The 18,962-nt window shown below is 34.4% G+C and overlaps 1 protein-coding gene across 1 annotated transcript in view; it reads right to left on the bottom strand.

Moving 5' to 3' along the window:
• Nucleotides 1-9,199: 9,199 nt before the first annotated feature.
• Nucleotides 9,200-18,962, bottom strand: part of LOC129919100 (uncharacterized) — a 133,642-nt gene continuing 123,879 nt past the window's right edge. The window contains exon 8 of the mRNA XM_055999934.1: nucleotides 9,200-11,357. Coding sequence (XP_055855909.1) covers nucleotides 9,824-11,357 — 1,534 coding nt within the window. The 3' untranslated portion in view covers nucleotides 9,200-9,823. The remainder of the gene's footprint in view (nucleotides 11,358-18,962) is intronic.

Here is an 18,962-nt window from a genome sequence, read left to right as displayed (position 1 = left end):
TGTGTTGAAAGGCTTTTCTTGCGAGTAGGCACGGATTATTTAACATCCTGCCCACTTTAAACCTTCGGTTTAATATTTGATGATTGTTGATCTTCGATGGATTGATGGCTTCTTACGAATAGCATTTGCTCAAGGACATTGGGAAAACCATTGGCGCCCCTGAATGTTTATAAATGCCAATGGAAAAAACCAAGTCGATTCGGGTAATGTACTGAGGGGATCTTTGCTCGTATAGACCTTGTGACTGTTTTGCTGGCTGAAGGTCTGTTGAATCATTTGGAGATTTTGATGTGGTCCACCAATTGTGTTAGATAATGTAAAAGCTGTTTATGCAGTGGGATCTTATTGCTATTGTTGTTGAAATGGATAGCTGGAGAGATCTTGGAGTGTTCTCAAAGTGTGCTTAACTTTTTGATCTGTTTTATTTTGCAAATTTTTTGCTGATGATTGCTGTGAGACTTGTAGTTACTGCTGCATTCTTGTGGTTAAAATTGAACAGCTATTGGAAGTTGTTGGTGTATTCTGTTGATGGTTTGATGAATCACAAGCTCATGTTGGTGCTGTGCTGTCATTCTTGTAGTTTTTGCTGCTGCTTTGTTTGTTGTCCTTGTTAAAATACTGATGTATGACGAATTAATGCTGGTGTTCTTGCTGCTTGTTGCTTTTGTAGCTATGCTGATACCGTTACTGCTACTGTAGATTTATTGCTGCTTGCAACGGACCAGATTCCTGCTTTTCCTGATAAGCATTTTGACGGAATGATTTGCTGCCATTGGTAAGCTGCATCGTGTGCTTTTGTTTTGGGTTTGATCTGCCTGTGGACAGATGTCCCTGCCCACTTTGATTCTACAGAATCAAGAGAATTGATAAAGCTGTGTCGTATCTCATATGGCATTCTTAGCCATTTCTCTGTGTTGGAAATGCTCGGAAAGAAAATAAAAGAAAGAGAAAATATTTAGTTATGCTTCCTTCTTCAAGGAATATTATAAATGCATGTATATGTTTTTGGAATGCTCGTGTTTTGAAATTTTATATGTATATGTATGTTTAAAGTCTTTTTATTGGTAAAAAATAGATATTTAATGATGTTTTTGGAATGAATTTTGTCTCTTGAACAAATGATTCATTCTGTCTTCATGAAAGAATGTACGCTGGGATGAATTTTGTCTCAAGAACAAATGATTCACCCTGCGAACGCACACTCAAAATCGAACTGTGAAAAGGATGCCCTTCGTAGGCAATCTGCTTTCCTGAAAGAATGTGCGTTTTGTAAGAACGCACACTCAAAATAAAAGGTTTAAAGGTTAAAAGGCTTATAAGCAATTGCTGGGTGTTAAATTTTTTGCATATACTAATTTTTGAAAAAGGTATTGTTTTTTTTTTAAACCCAGTTAAAATAGAGATATATTCATTGCTCTTGCACAATAAATATATCATATTTAAATTTAAGTCAATAAATACTCTTTGAAAATTTTTATGATTTGATTTTGCTTGGTTTGCTTAAGTTTATTTATTGAGCAGTTTTATGACTCTGCTTCCAAGGACTTGATTCCTAGGTTAATTTGTGTTATTTGAAAATAAAAAATTGAACAGGTTTCTTGCATAGGTGTGAATGAAAAACTTTTGTATTTTATCAATTTATTGTTTTTCAATTGCTAAACCTTTTTTTTTATTGGATATAAAATGTAATCGATCTGATATTAGCTGCCTTTTCTTGAGCAGTTTTAATGGATAACTCTTCTTTTAATTAAGTACACACGTGTTTGAGGTGTTTTGTATTGGTGAACATTTGATATCACTGATATTTTTGGATTGAATTTAGTTTCTTGAATAAATGCTCAAACTGGAATTGTGAAAAGGATGCCCTTCGAAGGCAATCTGCTTTTATTTTTTTGGAAGAATGTACGCTGGGATGAATTTTGTCTCAAGAACAAATGATACATCCTGCGAACGTACACTCAAATGGGATTGTGAAAAGGATGCCCTTCGAAGGCAATCTGCTTTCCTTTGTGGGAAGAATATACGCTGGGATGAATTTTGTCTCAAGAACAAATGATTCACCCTGCGAACGCACACTCAAAATCGAATTGTGAAAAGGATGCCCTTCGAAGGCAATCTGCTTTCCTTTTTGGAAGAATGTACGCTGGGATGAACTTTGTCTCAAGAACAAATGATTCACCCTGCGAACGCACACTCAAAATCCAATTGTAAAAAGGATGCCCTTCGAAGGCAATCTGCTTTCCTTTTTGGAAGAATGTACGCTGGGATGAACTTTGTCTCAAGAACAAACGATTCACCCTGCGAACGCACACTCAAAATCGAATTGTGAAAAGGATGCCCTTCGAAGGCAATCTGCTTTCCTTTTTGGAAGAATGTACGCTGGGATGAACTTTGTCTCAAGAACAAATGATTCACCCTGCGAACGCACACTCAAAATCGAATTGTGAAAAGGATGCCCTTCGAAGGCAATCTGCTTTCTTTTTTGGAAGAATGTACGCTGGGATGAACTTTGTCTCAAGAACAAATGATTCACCCTGCGAACGCACACTCCAAATCGAATTGTGAAAAGGATGCCCTTCGAAGGCAATCTGCTTTCCTTTTTGTAAAAATGTACGCTGGGATGAATTTTGTCTCAAGAACAAACGATTCACCCTGCGAACGCACACTCCAAATCGAATTGTGAAAAGGATGCCCTTCGAAGGCAATCTGCTTTCCTTTTTGGAAGAATGTACGCTGGGATGAACTTTGTCTCAAGAACAAATGATTCACCCTGCGAACGCACACTCCAAATCGAATTGTGAAAAGGATGCCCTTCGAAGGCAATCTGCTTTCCTTTTTGTAAAAATGTACGCTGGGATGAATTTTGTCTCAAGAACAAACGATTCACCCTGCGAACGCACACTCAAAATCGAATTGTGAAAAGGATGCCCTTCGAAGGCAATCTGCTTTCCTTTTTGGAAGAATGTACGCTGGGATGAACTTTGTCTCAAGAACAAACGATTCACCCTGCGAACGCACACTCAAAATCGAATTGTGAAAAGGATGCCCTTCGAAGGCAATCTGCTTTCCTTTTTGGAAGAATGTACGCTGGGATGAACTTTGTCTCAAGAACAAATGATTCACCCTGCGAACGCACACTCAAAATCGAATTGTGAAAAGGATGCCCTTCGAAGGCAATCTGCTTTCCTTTTTGGAAGAATGTACGCTGGGATGAACTTTGTCTCAAGAACAAATGATTCACCCTGCGAACGCACACTCAAAATCGAATTGTGAAAAGGATGCCCTTCGAAGGCAATCTGCTTTCCTTTTTGTAAAAATGTACGCTGGGATGAATTTTGTCTCAAGAACAAACGATTCACCCTGCGAACGCACACTCAAAATCGAATTGTGAAAAGGATGCCCTTCGAAGGCAATTTGCTTTCCTTTTTGGAAGAATGTACGCTGGGATGAATTTTGTCTCAAGAACAAATGATTCACCCTGCGAACGCACACTCAAAATCGAATTGTGAAAAGGATGCCCTTCGAAGGCAATCTGCTTTCCTTTTTGGAAGAATGTACGCTGGGATGAACTTTGTCTCAAGAACAAATGATTCACCCTGCGAACGCACACTCCAAATCGAATTGTGAAAAGGATGCCCTTCGAAGGCAATCTGCTTTCCTTTTTGTAAAAATGTACGCTGGGATGAATTTTGTCTCAAGAACAAACGATTCACCCTGCGAACGCACACTCAAAATCGAATTGTGAAAAGGATGCCCTTCGAAGGCAATCTGCTTTCCTTTTTGGAAGAATGTACGCTGGGATGAATTTTGTCTCAAGAACAAATGATTCACCCTGCGAACGCACACTCAAAATCGAATTGTGAAAAGGATGCCCTTCGAAGGCAATCTGCTTTCCTTTTTGGAAGAATGTACGCTGGGATGAACTTTGTCTCAAGAACAAATGATTCACCCTGCGAACGCACACTCAAAATCGAATTGTGAAAAGGATGCCCTTCGAAGGCAATCTGCTTTCCTTTTTGGAAGAATGTACGCTGGGATGAACTTTGTCTCAAGAACAAATGATTCACCCTGCGAACGCACACTCAAAATCGAATTGTGAAAAGGATGCCCTTCGAAGGCAATCTGCTTTCCTTTTTGTAAAAATGTACGCTGGGATGAATTTTGTCTCAAGAACAAACGATTCACCCTGCGAACGCACACTCAAAATCGAATTGTGAAAAGGATGCCCTTCGAAGGCAATTTGCTTTCCTTTTTGGAAGAATGTACGCTGGGATGAATTTTGTCTCAAGAACAAATGATTCACCCTGCGAACGCACACTCAAAATCGAATTGTGAAAAGGATGCCCTTCGAAGGCAATCTGCTTTCCTTTTTGGAAGAATGTACGCTGGGATGAACTTTGTCTCAAGAACAAATGATTCACCCTGCGAACGCACACTCCAAATCGAATTGTGAAAAGGATGCCCTTCGAAGGCAATCTGCTTTCCTTTTTGTAAAAATGTACGCTGGGATGAATTTTGTCTCATGAACAAACGATTCACCCTGCGAACGCACACTCAAAATCGAATTGTGAAAAGGATGCCCTTCGAAGGCAATCTGCTTTCCTTTTTGGAAGAATGTACGCTGGGATGAATTTTGTCTCAAGAACAAATGATTCACCCTGCGAACGCACACTCAAAATCGAATTGTGAAAAGGATGCCCTTCGAAGGCAATCTGCTTTCCTTTTTGGAAGAATGTACGCTGGGATGAACTTTGTCTCAAGAACAAATGATTCACCCTGCGAACGCACACTCAAAATCGAATTGTGAAAAGGATGCCCTTCGAAGGCAATCTGCTTTCCTTTTTGGAAGAATGTACGCTGGGATGAATTTTGTCTCAAGAACAAATGATTCACCCTGCGAACGCACACTCAAAATCGAATTGTGAAAAGGATGCCCTTCGAAGGCAATCTGCTTTCCTTTTTGGAAGAATGTACGCTGGGATGAACTTTGTCTCAAGAACAAACGATTCACCCTGCGAACGCACACTCAAAATCGAATTGTGAAAAGGATGCCCTTCGAAGGCAATCTGCTTTCCTTTTTGGAAGAATGTAGGCTGGGATGAACTTTGTCTCAAGAACAAATGATTCACCCTGCGAACGCACACTCAAAATCGAATTGTGAAAAGGATGCCCTTCGAAGGCAATCTGCTTTCCTTTTTGGAAGAATGTACGCTGGGATGAACTTTGTCTCAAGAACAAATGATTCACCCTGCGAACGCACACTCAAAATCGAATTGTGAACAGGACAAAAGTGTAAAAGTCAAATAAAATCCCTGGTAGTGAAATTAACGCATGTGATTTATGCCTAAAGAAAACAAATGAAATAAACAAGTGAAATTTGAGTTTGGGTGGGAGTGAACCTTATATGCGTCTGTATTTGTTTTGTTGGTTTTTTAAAATATTTTGTTAATGTTAATTGACGTATATTATTTTGCATTGTTTTATTGTCTCTCATCATGAATTAATATGTTTTTAAAAATGCATTCGTTTTTTTTTATGTTAGAAAAAATGCTTAATATTGGTTTGGCGTTTCCATATAAATCAGTTTGCTTTGACTCTTTTTGTTTGTTTGTATGATTTGCTTATGTTTTGTATATATAACTGCAAAAGAATGAAATGAAAATATCTTGCATTAAAGCTAAGATCCTTAAATGTGAAACATTTAGTCTGTAAAATGAAAAGCGCTATTATTTTGTTTTCCATTACTCTCAATTTGTTCCTTGAGGATTTTAAAGAACAGTTACCCAAATTGTCTTTGTGATTTGCGATTAATTTGAATAACCACAATGAAAAGTCTCACTCCGACCCAAACAAGTAGGTTGATAATTATCCTAATTACCAACCACCTCGAGAAAGCAAAACAATTTAATTCAACCCTGGCAGATCTAAACCACAAACTCACTGCGCAAAACGACAACATTTTTGGAAACAAAAGCAGCGAAAATAAAACTAAAAGATCGTAAAATAATTCCTAATTGCCTCGGCGATCTACGATTATGATTCCCTTTATCATAAAAGAATTTCGCACACAATTAATTTTCACACCATAAAACATGAGTTGTCAATCTGAGCCGACAAAAAAGGGTACAGATCTTACTGTCCTAGTTGAATGAGTGGCGTACAAACAAATGTATGCCTGCCTACCAGGCCGGTTACAAAAAAAAATTCTTTTTCTACAAAAGGAGAATAAAAACGACCTAACGGAATTTTCTATATCAACAGACAACAGCTGCAAAGATTTCTCAACAACAAACCCTAAAACGAAGGAAAAGAAATTGTTCGCACAAAAAACGAGTTGGGCTACATTCATATATTTGCAAACAAGATAAATGCGTAGCGCGTAGGTATATTCTCGACTACTAGATACATTCTTACACTATTGGTGTAAAACCGCTATTTCTATTTTCTTGCAAATAGTTTGGCGGGTCATATATACATCCGCAAAATGGTATTTTAATATGTGAGATAAGTAATTTAAATTAATTGAAATTTACAAAAAATGAATCTTTTTATTTTTCTTAATAGGTATGTAGAATGTAGATATGTTTTTTTTTTTATAATTTTCTGTTTTTTTTTATGTGTGCCAAGCCTGCAAAGACAAAGAGCACTAGTTGTAGCTATATCTTCGATCCTAATTGTTATTCTTGGCGGTGGATATTTTACTAAAAAACTATTAAAAAAAACTATTAATTGTTTTTGATTTTGATATATTGATTCATAGGTAGGTAAGTACTTTATTTACTGTATACACGATCATCTCATCGCATATTTGTGTGTAGAGATGTATGTTCTTACTTGGTGCTCATGTAGGTACATACCCAGACTCATCACTAAAAGAAATTTGGATGAACCCAACAGACAGAGAAGATCTATCAAAATATCTGAGACTCTAACGGTGCGAGAACCAAAATCATTTGGGTTGCGAAAAAGAAATCCCAACGATTCTGTGATTCATATCAAAACAAAATTTACACAAATCTCCCTACCTGCGCCATAAAAACAGTGCGCGATTTCAACGAAAACAGCCATAAAAACAAAAGGTTGTAGGTACTCGAGTGACACGCGACACAAGCAATGCATCCCTAAATTACCGACAAAAACAAAAATGACCTAACGGGGTTTCCATTCCAACAGCTGCACCACTAAGTAAATAGCGAAAGGAGTAGATACCTAGATCTTGAAAGATAGCAGTGCAAATAGATAGATCCTTTGTGTACATAGTGCAAAAATATCACCATCTACCTACCTACATGGAAATCTACACTATGGTGGTTGATGCATAATTTTCACTACACCATAGACAAATTATGTCTCTTGTTTTGCGATTATGAAGTTGAATGGTATTTTGTAGATATGTATCTATGTATGTAGATGCAATATTGGAAATCGAATTTGTTCCTACTGATCTTTTGTTTTGCTTTTGTTTTGTAATTGAATTGAATATTATAAATGAGACAATTTGAAGAACCTACATACCAACAGATTTGGTGATGTTGTACTGTGGTGGTTGTTTTTTTTTTTTTTGTAATAGTTTTTTTACCATTTTTTATGGGCGTACCTTTTGAATTCGAGATCATTTCATTTCATTACAAATTAGGTGTCTATTTATCATAATTATGCAAATGAATGTATGTACAAATGAAGGCAGGTATATGTAGTATGTAGGTACATAATTATTTAGTATGTATGATGTACTTGTACATACATATGTATTTATAAGGTGTTCAGTAGCTATATGTATTGTTATTATAAAATGTTTGTTTGATTTATAAAATCATGGTAGATATTACCTACTTACGTTTGTTTTTATGTAGCTGCTTGATACTTAAAACACAAAAATGTGTTGGTATGTGAAATGCTTTCACAGGAACTTGCCCAGTTGAATTCGTGTTGACTACGCACACCCAGATCTGCTTCCTGATTTTCACTTTCGCTCGATGAATAGGTATAAGTCAGGAAGTCCTTGAAGATCCATACATTGTGTTACCCAATTGAATCACTTACATTATATGAATGTAGGTATCTATTGATATTTTTTTTTTTTTTAACTTGTATTTCTTTGTTCACGCGAGGGTTGGTTTTGTTTATATTCTGTTATCCTTTTTTTTTTTTTGCACTCACGAGAATTTTTTTTTTGTATTTTTGTTTTTCTTTTTTTTTTTTTATTTATTCGAAATGTTTTTTTTTTTTTTTTTTTTTTGTTATTAACGGCACTGAACTGATATATTCTAATAAATGAGCTTTTAGAGGTGCATAGCTCAATATTGGGCTACGAAGGACCGTGAACAATAATGTGTTCATAACTTTATAGTGGACTGTATAATTTATGAATAATAAATAATATAAATAAAACACAACACATTGTATTTGTTCTAATTGGACTGCGTGTCCTCTTTATTGAAAGATCTTATTACGACTGAGGAGAAGAGAGGGAGGGAAGAATAAGGAAACACACACGATCGTTGGTTGGTGTTGATTGTTGTTGTAGAAAAAGGAGATACACACAGATTATTCGCTGGTCTCCTGTTCCTTTGAGACGTTGTGTGTGTTGAAAGGCTTTTCTTGCGAGTAGGCACGGATTATTTAACAAATATTGTTTTTTATTTAACCTAAAATTATTTATTTTATTTAAATTGATTAGAAAATGTGAGAGTATGCAAATTTTTTAATATTATTTTAAAACATACGTGAAATAAATAATTTGCCAAAGAGTTTTTTTTTTATTTCTAGCAAAAAGTTAAATTTTGACTTTCCCCCTTTTGATGCAAGGTCTTAAATTATATTATTTATAATTGAAGGTTACCTATGTTAATTATGTTCATTTAAAAATGTTTATTAAATCTTTACATTTAACGCGTCAATTTGTTTTTTTTTTTGTTTTCATTTTGGGATAAATTTAAGAGAAATGTTGCTAAAAAAGAATTTTAAAGAATTTTTTTTAAGGATCTTCTTATAGGTACTATTAAAATGTTTTGGTGGTACGGTCAAAGTTGTATGTATTTTTATAGACACTTTATAAGATATTTAGAGAAAATTCATTACTTACGGTGTTTTCATGTACCTACTCTCCATTTCCATATTTGATGTATTTAAATTAAGCATTTATTTAATTAAAAACAGTCCATTTTTTTAAATTAATCTCATGTCAGCTTTATTTGCATTTTTTTTTTTCATTTATCACTTTCAGTGTTTATTCTTGTCTTTTTTTTTAATTTTGTGTCTCTTTAATAATTTTGTTTTCCTTATACTTTCAATTTAACTCTTACATAACTACGATTTTTTGTATCTTACATTTTATTTCCAAATTCATTTAATAATATAATCCTCCCCTGACTTTTTTTTTATCTTCCCATTTTTTACCAAATTTTTTTCAATTTTTATTTTTTTTTTGTATTCTAAATCTACGACTATGTGCAAAAAATAAATTTGAAAATTTCAATACAATCAACGATTTTACAACTAAAAAATTAAAACACACACACGGCAGCACAACTGCCACTTTATTATAATAACCACTTTAATGCCTAATTCTTATTACTTAGGTAATTCTCCTCCAGCTTCCTAATTTTTATTATAATATTTGTATCCTTATAGATGTGTTGTATATATATAATATATTTTTTTTGTATTCATGTTTGTATATGTGTGTGTGTCTGTGTATAATGTCACTTAATAACTAATACAGTGTGCTTGACAACGAACAATTTGGGTCAGTGTTTTTGTTTTTCTTCCATTTTTTTTTTTTCAGTGTATTTGTAGAATTTAAAAATGTTTCTACTACCACTTAATACCTCCTACTTCTACACATGCGGCAAACAATTGCCAAAAATAATGACAATACAAGACTAAGGCCTATTGTAATTAGTATGAGTTTCCCATACGGCAATTCGGCGATTTCACTTCCCCGCAGGCAAATTTCTGGTGATTCATCATGCAGCACAACGTGACGGTCCAATCGCAACTTATCATTGATGATGCCCAACTTTTGCAAATTCTCGTCAATATGCTGCGTTAGTTGTTCAATGGTCGAAAGGTGAGTGACATTCGGACAATTCATTGCACCATTGCAAACCAAATGCTTTGGTATGCAAATTAGCGTATCGCCCGGACATTTAAAGTCACAATCGCCATCCTGCAGCAAGGACGATGCCAAACTGCCATCAGGATTTCGCGGTAAATGAAATAGTTCTGTCCAAACTAATCGGAATGCATTTTTGCCAGGTTGACCATCGCCAGTGTACTGAATTAGAACTGGCAATGGTTCTTGATCCGTGCCTAAAGCGCCCAAATCAGCTGCCGACAAAATAGGTAGGTCTCTAGCTAGTGATATATTTTCCGGGCAAACGATGAATCGTGGCTCCAGTCGCCCAGCCAGATACACTTCAATTTTTGCACTCTCGCATGTGTGGTCGCCAAAACGAGCCTTTTCCAAATGCAACCACAGGTCACGCTGGGCGGCAACCTTCAATTCCCAAATACACTTTTCACGTCGGTATTGATGGTCCGGACTGTTGTGTGTAATTAAACCGAGCGCTTTGCGATAGGGAAAGACCAATTCGCCATCTGGCGAGGGGCCGAATGTAATTGGACCACAAAGCGGACCGTGAGCGAACTCATAATTTGCCTCGAATAGTGGATTTGGATTCTTAAAGTAGCTGGTTATCGCATGCTGGCCTTGGACAATCATTTCGAGATTCATATTGTCACTGGATGAGATGACACGTACCGCACGTGGTATGTTATCGCAAAAGCAGGCGAGATTATTTTGGAACTTATCCCTGTCATCCCAGATGACCAATTTGTCTACACGTTCCTCGTGGCAGCGGGTGCAGGCGTTCACATTGTATGGTAGTTCCTTGAATGAGACCGATGTGACCTCGATGACCGCACGTGCATAAAGTCGCTTGTCGGTGACGAATTTATACTGGCAGCGCACGTCACTGCCTCCGGTCCGTTTGAATATCAAAGAGTTCATGGGTGAGCGGATTTTTCCGCCCGGATGTTTCCATGCGTACATCACTTCGTCGCAGAGGGTATTTGGAACGGGATCACCGAAGCGGGTGTTGTTGAAGAAGTCATAGTGGGCCCAGTAATATAATGAACTGCCACTGTAGGAGCCAGTTTTGCTTTCGAATTGGACGAATAGTGATGGGCTGGTGCTAACGAAATCCACCTTTTCCATTGGTCTCGAAAATGTATCACAGAAGGTCTTTATTATTCTGGCTGGATCTGGTTTGGAGGAGTCGTATATGGTGAGGGATTCACCGCAATCGCCATCGTATTTGAGGATGGGTGATTCGATGCGATTAATTCGGAAGCTGAAAGTAGATATAAGCAGAGAAAAAAAAATAACAGTATTAATGCCTTAATGGAGAAGGATTTTATTTCAGATGTATTTTTTGTTGTTGTTGTTTTTTTTGGAGGGGTTTTTTTATTTCAGTTTGAGCAATTAAAGTGGACTTCAAAATGGAAAATAATCGTTGAAATGTTAAGAGCAAATGGACAGACGAGAGAAGGGTAATCTCATTTGTTTACCTTTGTAAGTCAATGAGTTGAATTTTTTATCGAAAAATGTCAATTTTATTGTTTTTTTTTCGTAAGGCTTTGCAATTTGTATTGTTGGTTTATAGGAAAAAAGAGTGTTGACTTTTTTTTGTTGCAAGAATGTAGGAATTTTTCAGGAAGTAAATAGGTGTACACTTGAGTAAGCATTTAAAAAGGCTACCAACAAGGTTATATCTGTTTGTTTTTAAGTTTTGTACAGTTAATGTAGGCATTTAAAAACAAAAAATTGGTAGCCTTATAAAACTTGGCAAATATTTTCAAAATAATAAATTAAGAAAAAATTGTGTTTGGTTAAAAAAGGGAGGGGTCGAAGGTCAACAAAGCATTAAAAAAACAAGATGAAGCATATTGAAAAAATCCAGAAAATTCATGAAAATATTTTGTAAGGATGTGTAATAAAGTTTTCATAACAGCTGACATAACTTTTATGTTTATTTTTTAAGCTTGGTGAAAAATTTTCGAATTTTATATCTTAGGAGTCTACAAAATTATATTGTGTGAAAGGGTGTTTTTTTTTTTTAGATGTAGGGGAAGTGGGGGCAGAATCGCCCATTTAGTGTTTAACTGCCTTAAAAACCAATACAAAACATCATTCCTTAAGTTTATAGCATAAAAATAAAAATACTGAACAAAAGATAGTACGTTTTGAAAAAAACGTAGGCAAGACCGTCCTTTCAAGAAAAAAACACAAAATTTACCGTAACATTTTGTCGTTTCAACTGAACTTGCTCATACTTGCAGACATGATCTAACTTACTAGAAGCCACTTATTTTATATTTCAAGTGTTGCCAATTTTTTTCATACAAACAGTACAAAAACGGTATTGCCCCCACTTCCCCTATTTTAAATTCGTATCTTCCTACTTAAAAAAAAACTGTGTCAAAAATAATATCCCAATGAAAATTGTTAAAATGTTTCATTTAGTTCAGAAAGCAAGGTGTTTTTTGGGCAAATAATGAAAACCCATTAAAAGTCCGGTAAAATCAATGTTGTTAATAGTAGGTACCCTTACACACTTTATTAAAAATGTTGTCTTTTCCATAGGAAGTAGTCTAGGGGAGAGTGGGGCTAAAAGTAACAGGGGTAAGAATTAACAGTTAAAAAAAGCGATGTTCCTTTCAATATTAAGAAACGCGTAAAGGAGAAAAATGCTCAATTTTTCCATATCTACCGGCAAATTTTCACAGGGTGAAAAGTTATACTAGTGGTGCCCAAAAAAAGCATGTTTGTAACTTTTTTTTTTAATATTATTTTTGGTCTACCTCTTTACCCGAAAAAGATAGAGTGCTAAGTGTTTTTTTTTGTTATATGCAACTGTGTTTTGGCTCAAATTGCGTGTATATGTTATGTCTATATCAGTTTCGCTTTTTTTTTAAATTGATTTTATGTGCCAAATTTCATGCTGGGGCTAGTTGTAACTTTTTTCCGGGGCAAGTTGTACCATGTAAAAACCTACCTATACTGAAAAATTGTTTACCTAATATAATTAACAACCCTGAATATGAATGCTTGTAATTGAATTTGTATTTATTTTGAAATTGTAAACACTTTTTGAACCACCACTTGAATTCATAAAGCTTATAAAACAATTTATGAATTCAAATAACTTTAATTTAAGACTACTGTTAAATTTTCTCTGGATTTGCTCCACTTTTTTTAAAATTTGCACCAAAATTTCATGACTGAGGTTTGTTTTTATTGTTATTAATTGAAAATAAATAAATACAAACATAAATGAAGGTATTTTTCTCTTATTTTTAGTTCTTGGTACAACCTACCCCGGTATGTGTTACACTTTGCCCCGTATGTGGGGTAAGTTGAAACAACACGATTTTTTTTTTGAAGCTTTATTTTTCAACATTACCGTTATGTTTGCTGAATTTTTGTGATGGATCTTGCAGATAAAACATGGGTCTTTAATTTAAAAAAGGTCTGGTTGACCCATTTTCAAATTTGTAGGAGAACCATCGGTTTTAAATAAGTGTTACATTTGGCCCCATTCTCCCCTATATATTTTTATATATTTTTTCACGTGAAAGCTTGTTTTTTTAGGATGTGTCTATTAGAATATTATGGGTGTTTTTTTTTTGTCATTTTTTTTTGAGATTTTGAATTTAAATTTTATTTTGGGTATTTTTATTTCTTTTACTAAATAAAAATACCGGCTAGGTTTTTGAGATATAATTTTTTAAAGATTTTTGTCGTTTTTATTTTAAGTATTCTATGTTATCAAATTAGGTAGGCAGATTCAGAAAAGTTAGGCAAATATTTAGTTTCAGAAAAGTAAGGAAAAAAATTAAGCCAAGTTTCGCATCTCTGAACTTAAGTTCCTATCCACCTATCGAGTTATTGTTGTTTGTTCTGAGCATTATATTATGATGGATAAGAAAATTGAAAGTGGCTAAAATTGGGAAAAATAATAATAAATTGTGTTTTATAATGGTAAATTTTTTAAATATTTTTTTTTTTAATTTTTCGAAAACACTTTATTCAACAAATTAATTTCAAATTTAAAGACAGGATTAAACTTTTCTTCTCAATTCAATTTTTTATTGATTGAATTGATTAAAATTCTGGCTATTTTTATATTGCATGTGCTGCCGTTGTGTTCAAATAATTATTTTATGTTTAAAGTCAATTTGTGAGAAAATTTTTCGTCCTCTCGATTAAACGATGGATTTTTTTTTTGAAAATGTACGATAGTGATATAATTTAGTTCATAAAATTAAAATATGATTTTCTGCTTATCTTAATTTTTTACACAACAGGAACAGCTGCAATTTTTACTTGATGTTAAAAAACACGAACATCTTTAGCTGTTCGGCCCTATTCCGAAATATGTTTACTTTATTTTTTCTTTATAAATTGAAATGCAAGTTGGCAGCCATGCCTATAACCCCGAAAATAAAAATAAGAGAGATGTCAAAATTATGGTAGTTGAAAACAAAATCCATGAAACAGCGTTCTAATAAGACCTTGTTTTCAAAATTTTTAATTTTTTTTATGAAATATGAACATTTATACCTAAATCTAAGATCTAACACCTTTTTGGCATGAATGTAGCCATATTTCTAGCTTCTATAGCTACCTACTGTTTTGAAAAAGAAAATTTCTATTTAAACGTTAATTCGGCTGCCATTTTGGAGCATAAAAAAAAGTTGGCAGCTTTTTCGTATTTTCCATAGAAATGTTCTTCAGTGTACCAAATTTTATGTCAATCCGTCAAGAAATGGCCGTGCAAGTGAATTTTGTCGCCAAAAAGCAACAAAGCTCCGTGTTTAACAGTAGATATTACAAGTCAATTTTTTTCATCCAGTTTTGTATTTGCACTTGACTTTATTTTCATAAGAATTTTACCTTCAAAATTAATTTGATTGAAATTATGATTTCTAAATAAGTAAATTCCTTCATCAAATAACTTTTTTTGAATGGATTTTATCAGAAGAATAAAAAAACTATTCTTCTTTGTGTTTTGTTCTATCAATTAGCCTATTTGCTATTTGCTATTGTTAATATAATATCACCTTCATCCGGAACATAACCGAATACAATACCACTGTACGATGTTTATCAACAATGAATATCATACATCGGCAACAACCCATTCAACCTTTGTTTCCACCACAAACAATTATCAATTTTGTACAACTTTTGTATAGACTCTATAGGTATAAAAATACTCTTTAATAGTTGAGCATGACTAACAATCTCTACAGATTAGTTAAAATTTCACTTAAAACAACTAGAAAAGCGCTGCATTCAATTGCATTTACACTTCACTAGTCAGCAGTCAGTATAGCTTTGGTCAAAACTCCCTCATCTTTAAAAAAAAATACAAAAATTTGTAATAAAAACAAAACAAAAACAGAACAACCATCCAGAAGTCTGCAAATTCAACACAAGTTTTGTGCTCTTCATTTAACTTTAAAATTAAAGTTCATTGTTATCCATGGCAACAATGTAGATATTCCAATTCAGCCCTTTAATACATGCTGTTACCACGTTATGCACTTGCTGATTGCCGCATAACCCATATCATGGGGTTGTTTTTTAAACTACCCCCTTCCCCACCCACTCCCACATATTGCTCTTTCCCATCACATAACCCATGCCCATGCAAGCTGCAACTTCAATTCACATTTTCAACTATATTCTCTTCATCAAAAACAACAAAAATATCCCATACAACAATAACAACAACAACAACAACATCCCAGTCAACCAACCAGCAACCAACAAATGTCCGACCAACGGCAACGTGTGAATATGAAATTATTAAAATTTGTGCTGTGCATGCTTCCCAGATCCCAGATGCCACGGCATACAACAGCTGTGTTTGTAGATAAAATTGTGTGATGCAGAAACTCACTGTGTACGACATTATTGTTTCCATTATTCTATAAGGTTCACATTTGTGTGAAAGCTTTTAAGGTGACCATAGTTTGTAGTATTTTCTACGAAAAGGTTATAGTGAATTGTTTTTATGTTGAGGAGTCTATACCGGAAATTTCTTGCAACCCAACCGCATCGCACTTCAACTGCCAAAGCATAAAACCGCAAGTGTTTAACAGGAAGAAAAGGTGTTGAAAATTTGTATTAATTTTGTTGGAAATGACTACTAAATGAATCTTATAGGAGTTTGAATAACAGGAAAAAATCCGTCAAAAATCTAGATGCTATTAATCCAGCAAAACTAAAATTTTGATTACCTATATTTCAATTCGGAACTGAAATGGCCGAAGACCAGCCAGGCACTGGTTGCGATATATCGTCAATTATAGCTCTGCTCCTTGCCAAAAAGGGCAAAAGAGTGAACAGAAGAAATGGGAAAAAAACCTTCTACAAGAATATCGGAATCAGCGAAAAACAGACAAAAATTTTATGTCGTTCTTTAATGGTCGATATGCAAAAGACAATTTGAGGCAGCTGATAATTTTACAGTGCTGACTCCTGCCTAAGAAGTCCTGCTGCTGAATAGTTCAAAAATCTACAAAAATTCAGAAAAGAGGAAAACTCAACTGAACTCAAAGCAGATAATGAAAGGTTGGCTCACCTGGCATGTCAAACAGCCTTTGACGGGCTATTAATTCTAGTGCCAAAGCAAACTTCCAATGGACTTCATCGAGTAAAAGAAATAGCAACAGAGGAATGATCTTGTCAGAATCCCGCATTAGAAAGAAGTCAGCAAGACGGACCTACTCGGTATTTAAATAATAAAAAAAACAGGATATTTTCAGACAGTGCAGACTTTCACGAGACTTCCATCAAGAGAAACTACTTGCCAGTTTAGTACAGAGGAATCAGATATTTTAACAAGGAACAAGAAAGCGACAGCATCAATTCTGCCGTTCGATTTGTCTCTCTCGTACAGATCGATGGTACCAGAACAACATTTCAAGGCCTGTCATAAAAAAGGCCTGTCTTGCTGGAAGGCTTTTTCATGAATATTCTCATATCTTCTCTTCACCCAGTGGGCAGTTCGGTCGAACACAACTGGTGCAGCATCGAATCAACACAGGAGACGCTACACCGATTCGTCAACCAGCTGTGTACCAAAAGCTTCGACCCGCACATCTGCACAGGGGCGGACTGGGGGTCAAAGGGCCTCCCGGGACTTTAAGGAAAAGGGTCACAAATACATAATTCAAATAATTTTTAAAAAGAAAAGTAGATATGCAGAAACTGTTTCTTGATATTAAGTTTTTCCACGTTTATTGATCTATAATCTGTGAACAGGCGGATCAATTTATTTGAGTGATTGAAAATAAAAAAAATGTACAGGGCTAAGTTATATAACATTCATTTTAAAACGTTAAGTGGTTGTTACTTTCAGTTTAGTCAAAAGAAAATATGTATTCTTTATATATCTAATATAAGGCCTTTATATATCAATATATCGAATGTCACTTTTCATAAATGTCCACCTCTTCCAAAAATATGTACAAATACAAATCGACAAAATCTTTATCTTAATTTGTTTGAATAATGTAGAATGTTATTATTATTATTATTTGATCTCAACACAACGTTCTAGAATGATATTATAGCCCATGCAAATTAGTAAATCAAATCGCATTTTTCGCAGGACTAAATTTTTTTTCGTGGAATGTATTTGGGTGAATGTCCTTATCATAAAAGTCAATTTTTTGTCGAAAGCAGCCGCCATCTTGGAAAAGAAGTTGGTACCATTTATATTTTTTAATAGCTCCATTTTTACTCATTTCAACAGTCTTATTCACAATAAAACTATCTTAACAATGATGTTCTAACGAATTCCGTGGCTATATTAAATTCAATTTTATAACTGGTCCCGGTTTGTCTCGAAAGGTGGGGACAAATTGACATTTTTACTTGCGATATTGGTACTACATATAGGGCAAGTTAAAAATTCGAAAAAATAATCGGACTTGAGATAACAATCAGACATGACATTAAGATGATAGAGTATGCTAAAAAAGTGGGTCCCGCTATTCTGGTCTGTCTGTCCGTCTATAAGTACCGCGAGTTATAGTCTAAACTAATACAGCGATTTTTTTCAAACTTGGTAGTTAATAATTTTGGGTGATTCCCTGGAGGACAAATTGAAATTTTTTTAGGGCCAAAATTAACGGTACCTACCTGTCTTTTGAAAAATCGATTTTTTGAAAACGGGTTGAAAAATTTTATGGAAATTTCGTTTTTTTATTTCTAATAAATGGTATACCAACTATATTTTTTGAAAAATGTTGGAAAAATTTTATATATGTATAAAAAATTATTTTTTTATAAAACGACTTTAACGATTTTCGAAATTTTTTTCTGAAAGTTCCTTTTCATGGAAGATATCAAATAGCATAGGTACTTAGTTTTGTGTAAACGATCATTTAAAACGGTGTTTAATTAATTACAAAATTAAAATTACGTCATTCCGTCCGTCGTCGGTCTGTCCTACGAGCTAGGGCGTAAACGGATAGATGGTAGATGGATTTCCTTGAAACTTGGTACAGATGATTTTTACCTAGTTCCAAAGACCCGTTTTTTTTTTTCAATATACCGTTTTGGAGGTATTGCAATTTTTTCGAAAACGGCTCTCGAAATTTTGTGTACGTAATAGTCTTTTGGATTCTAACAAAACTGCATTTTTAGTTTTTCTCAAAAAATTCGGAAAACGGAAATATGGCGTTGTCTTTTTTGCAAAAATTGTCATATTTTTTAGGTTTCTATATTTCAAAATCTACATACAGGTATTTCTTATCATTTTAAAGTGTAAAATGCAAAACAAAATTTAAAAAAAGTTTATATTTTAAATCTAATTTTTTAATTTTTTTCTCGGAACTTAACAAAATCTTAAATATCCAATAGATATTAAAGATAAAGA

Source organism: Episyrphus balteatus, chromosome 4, assembly GCF_945859705.1.
Source record: "Episyrphus balteatus chromosome 4, idEpiBalt1.1, whole genome shotgun sequence".
NCBI classification, from domain to species: Eukaryota; Metazoa; Arthropoda; class Insecta; order Diptera; family Syrphidae; genus Episyrphus; species Episyrphus balteatus.
The sequence above is the reverse complement of the archived record's forward strand: the minus strand, read 5'-3'. Positions and strand labels throughout refer to the sequence as shown.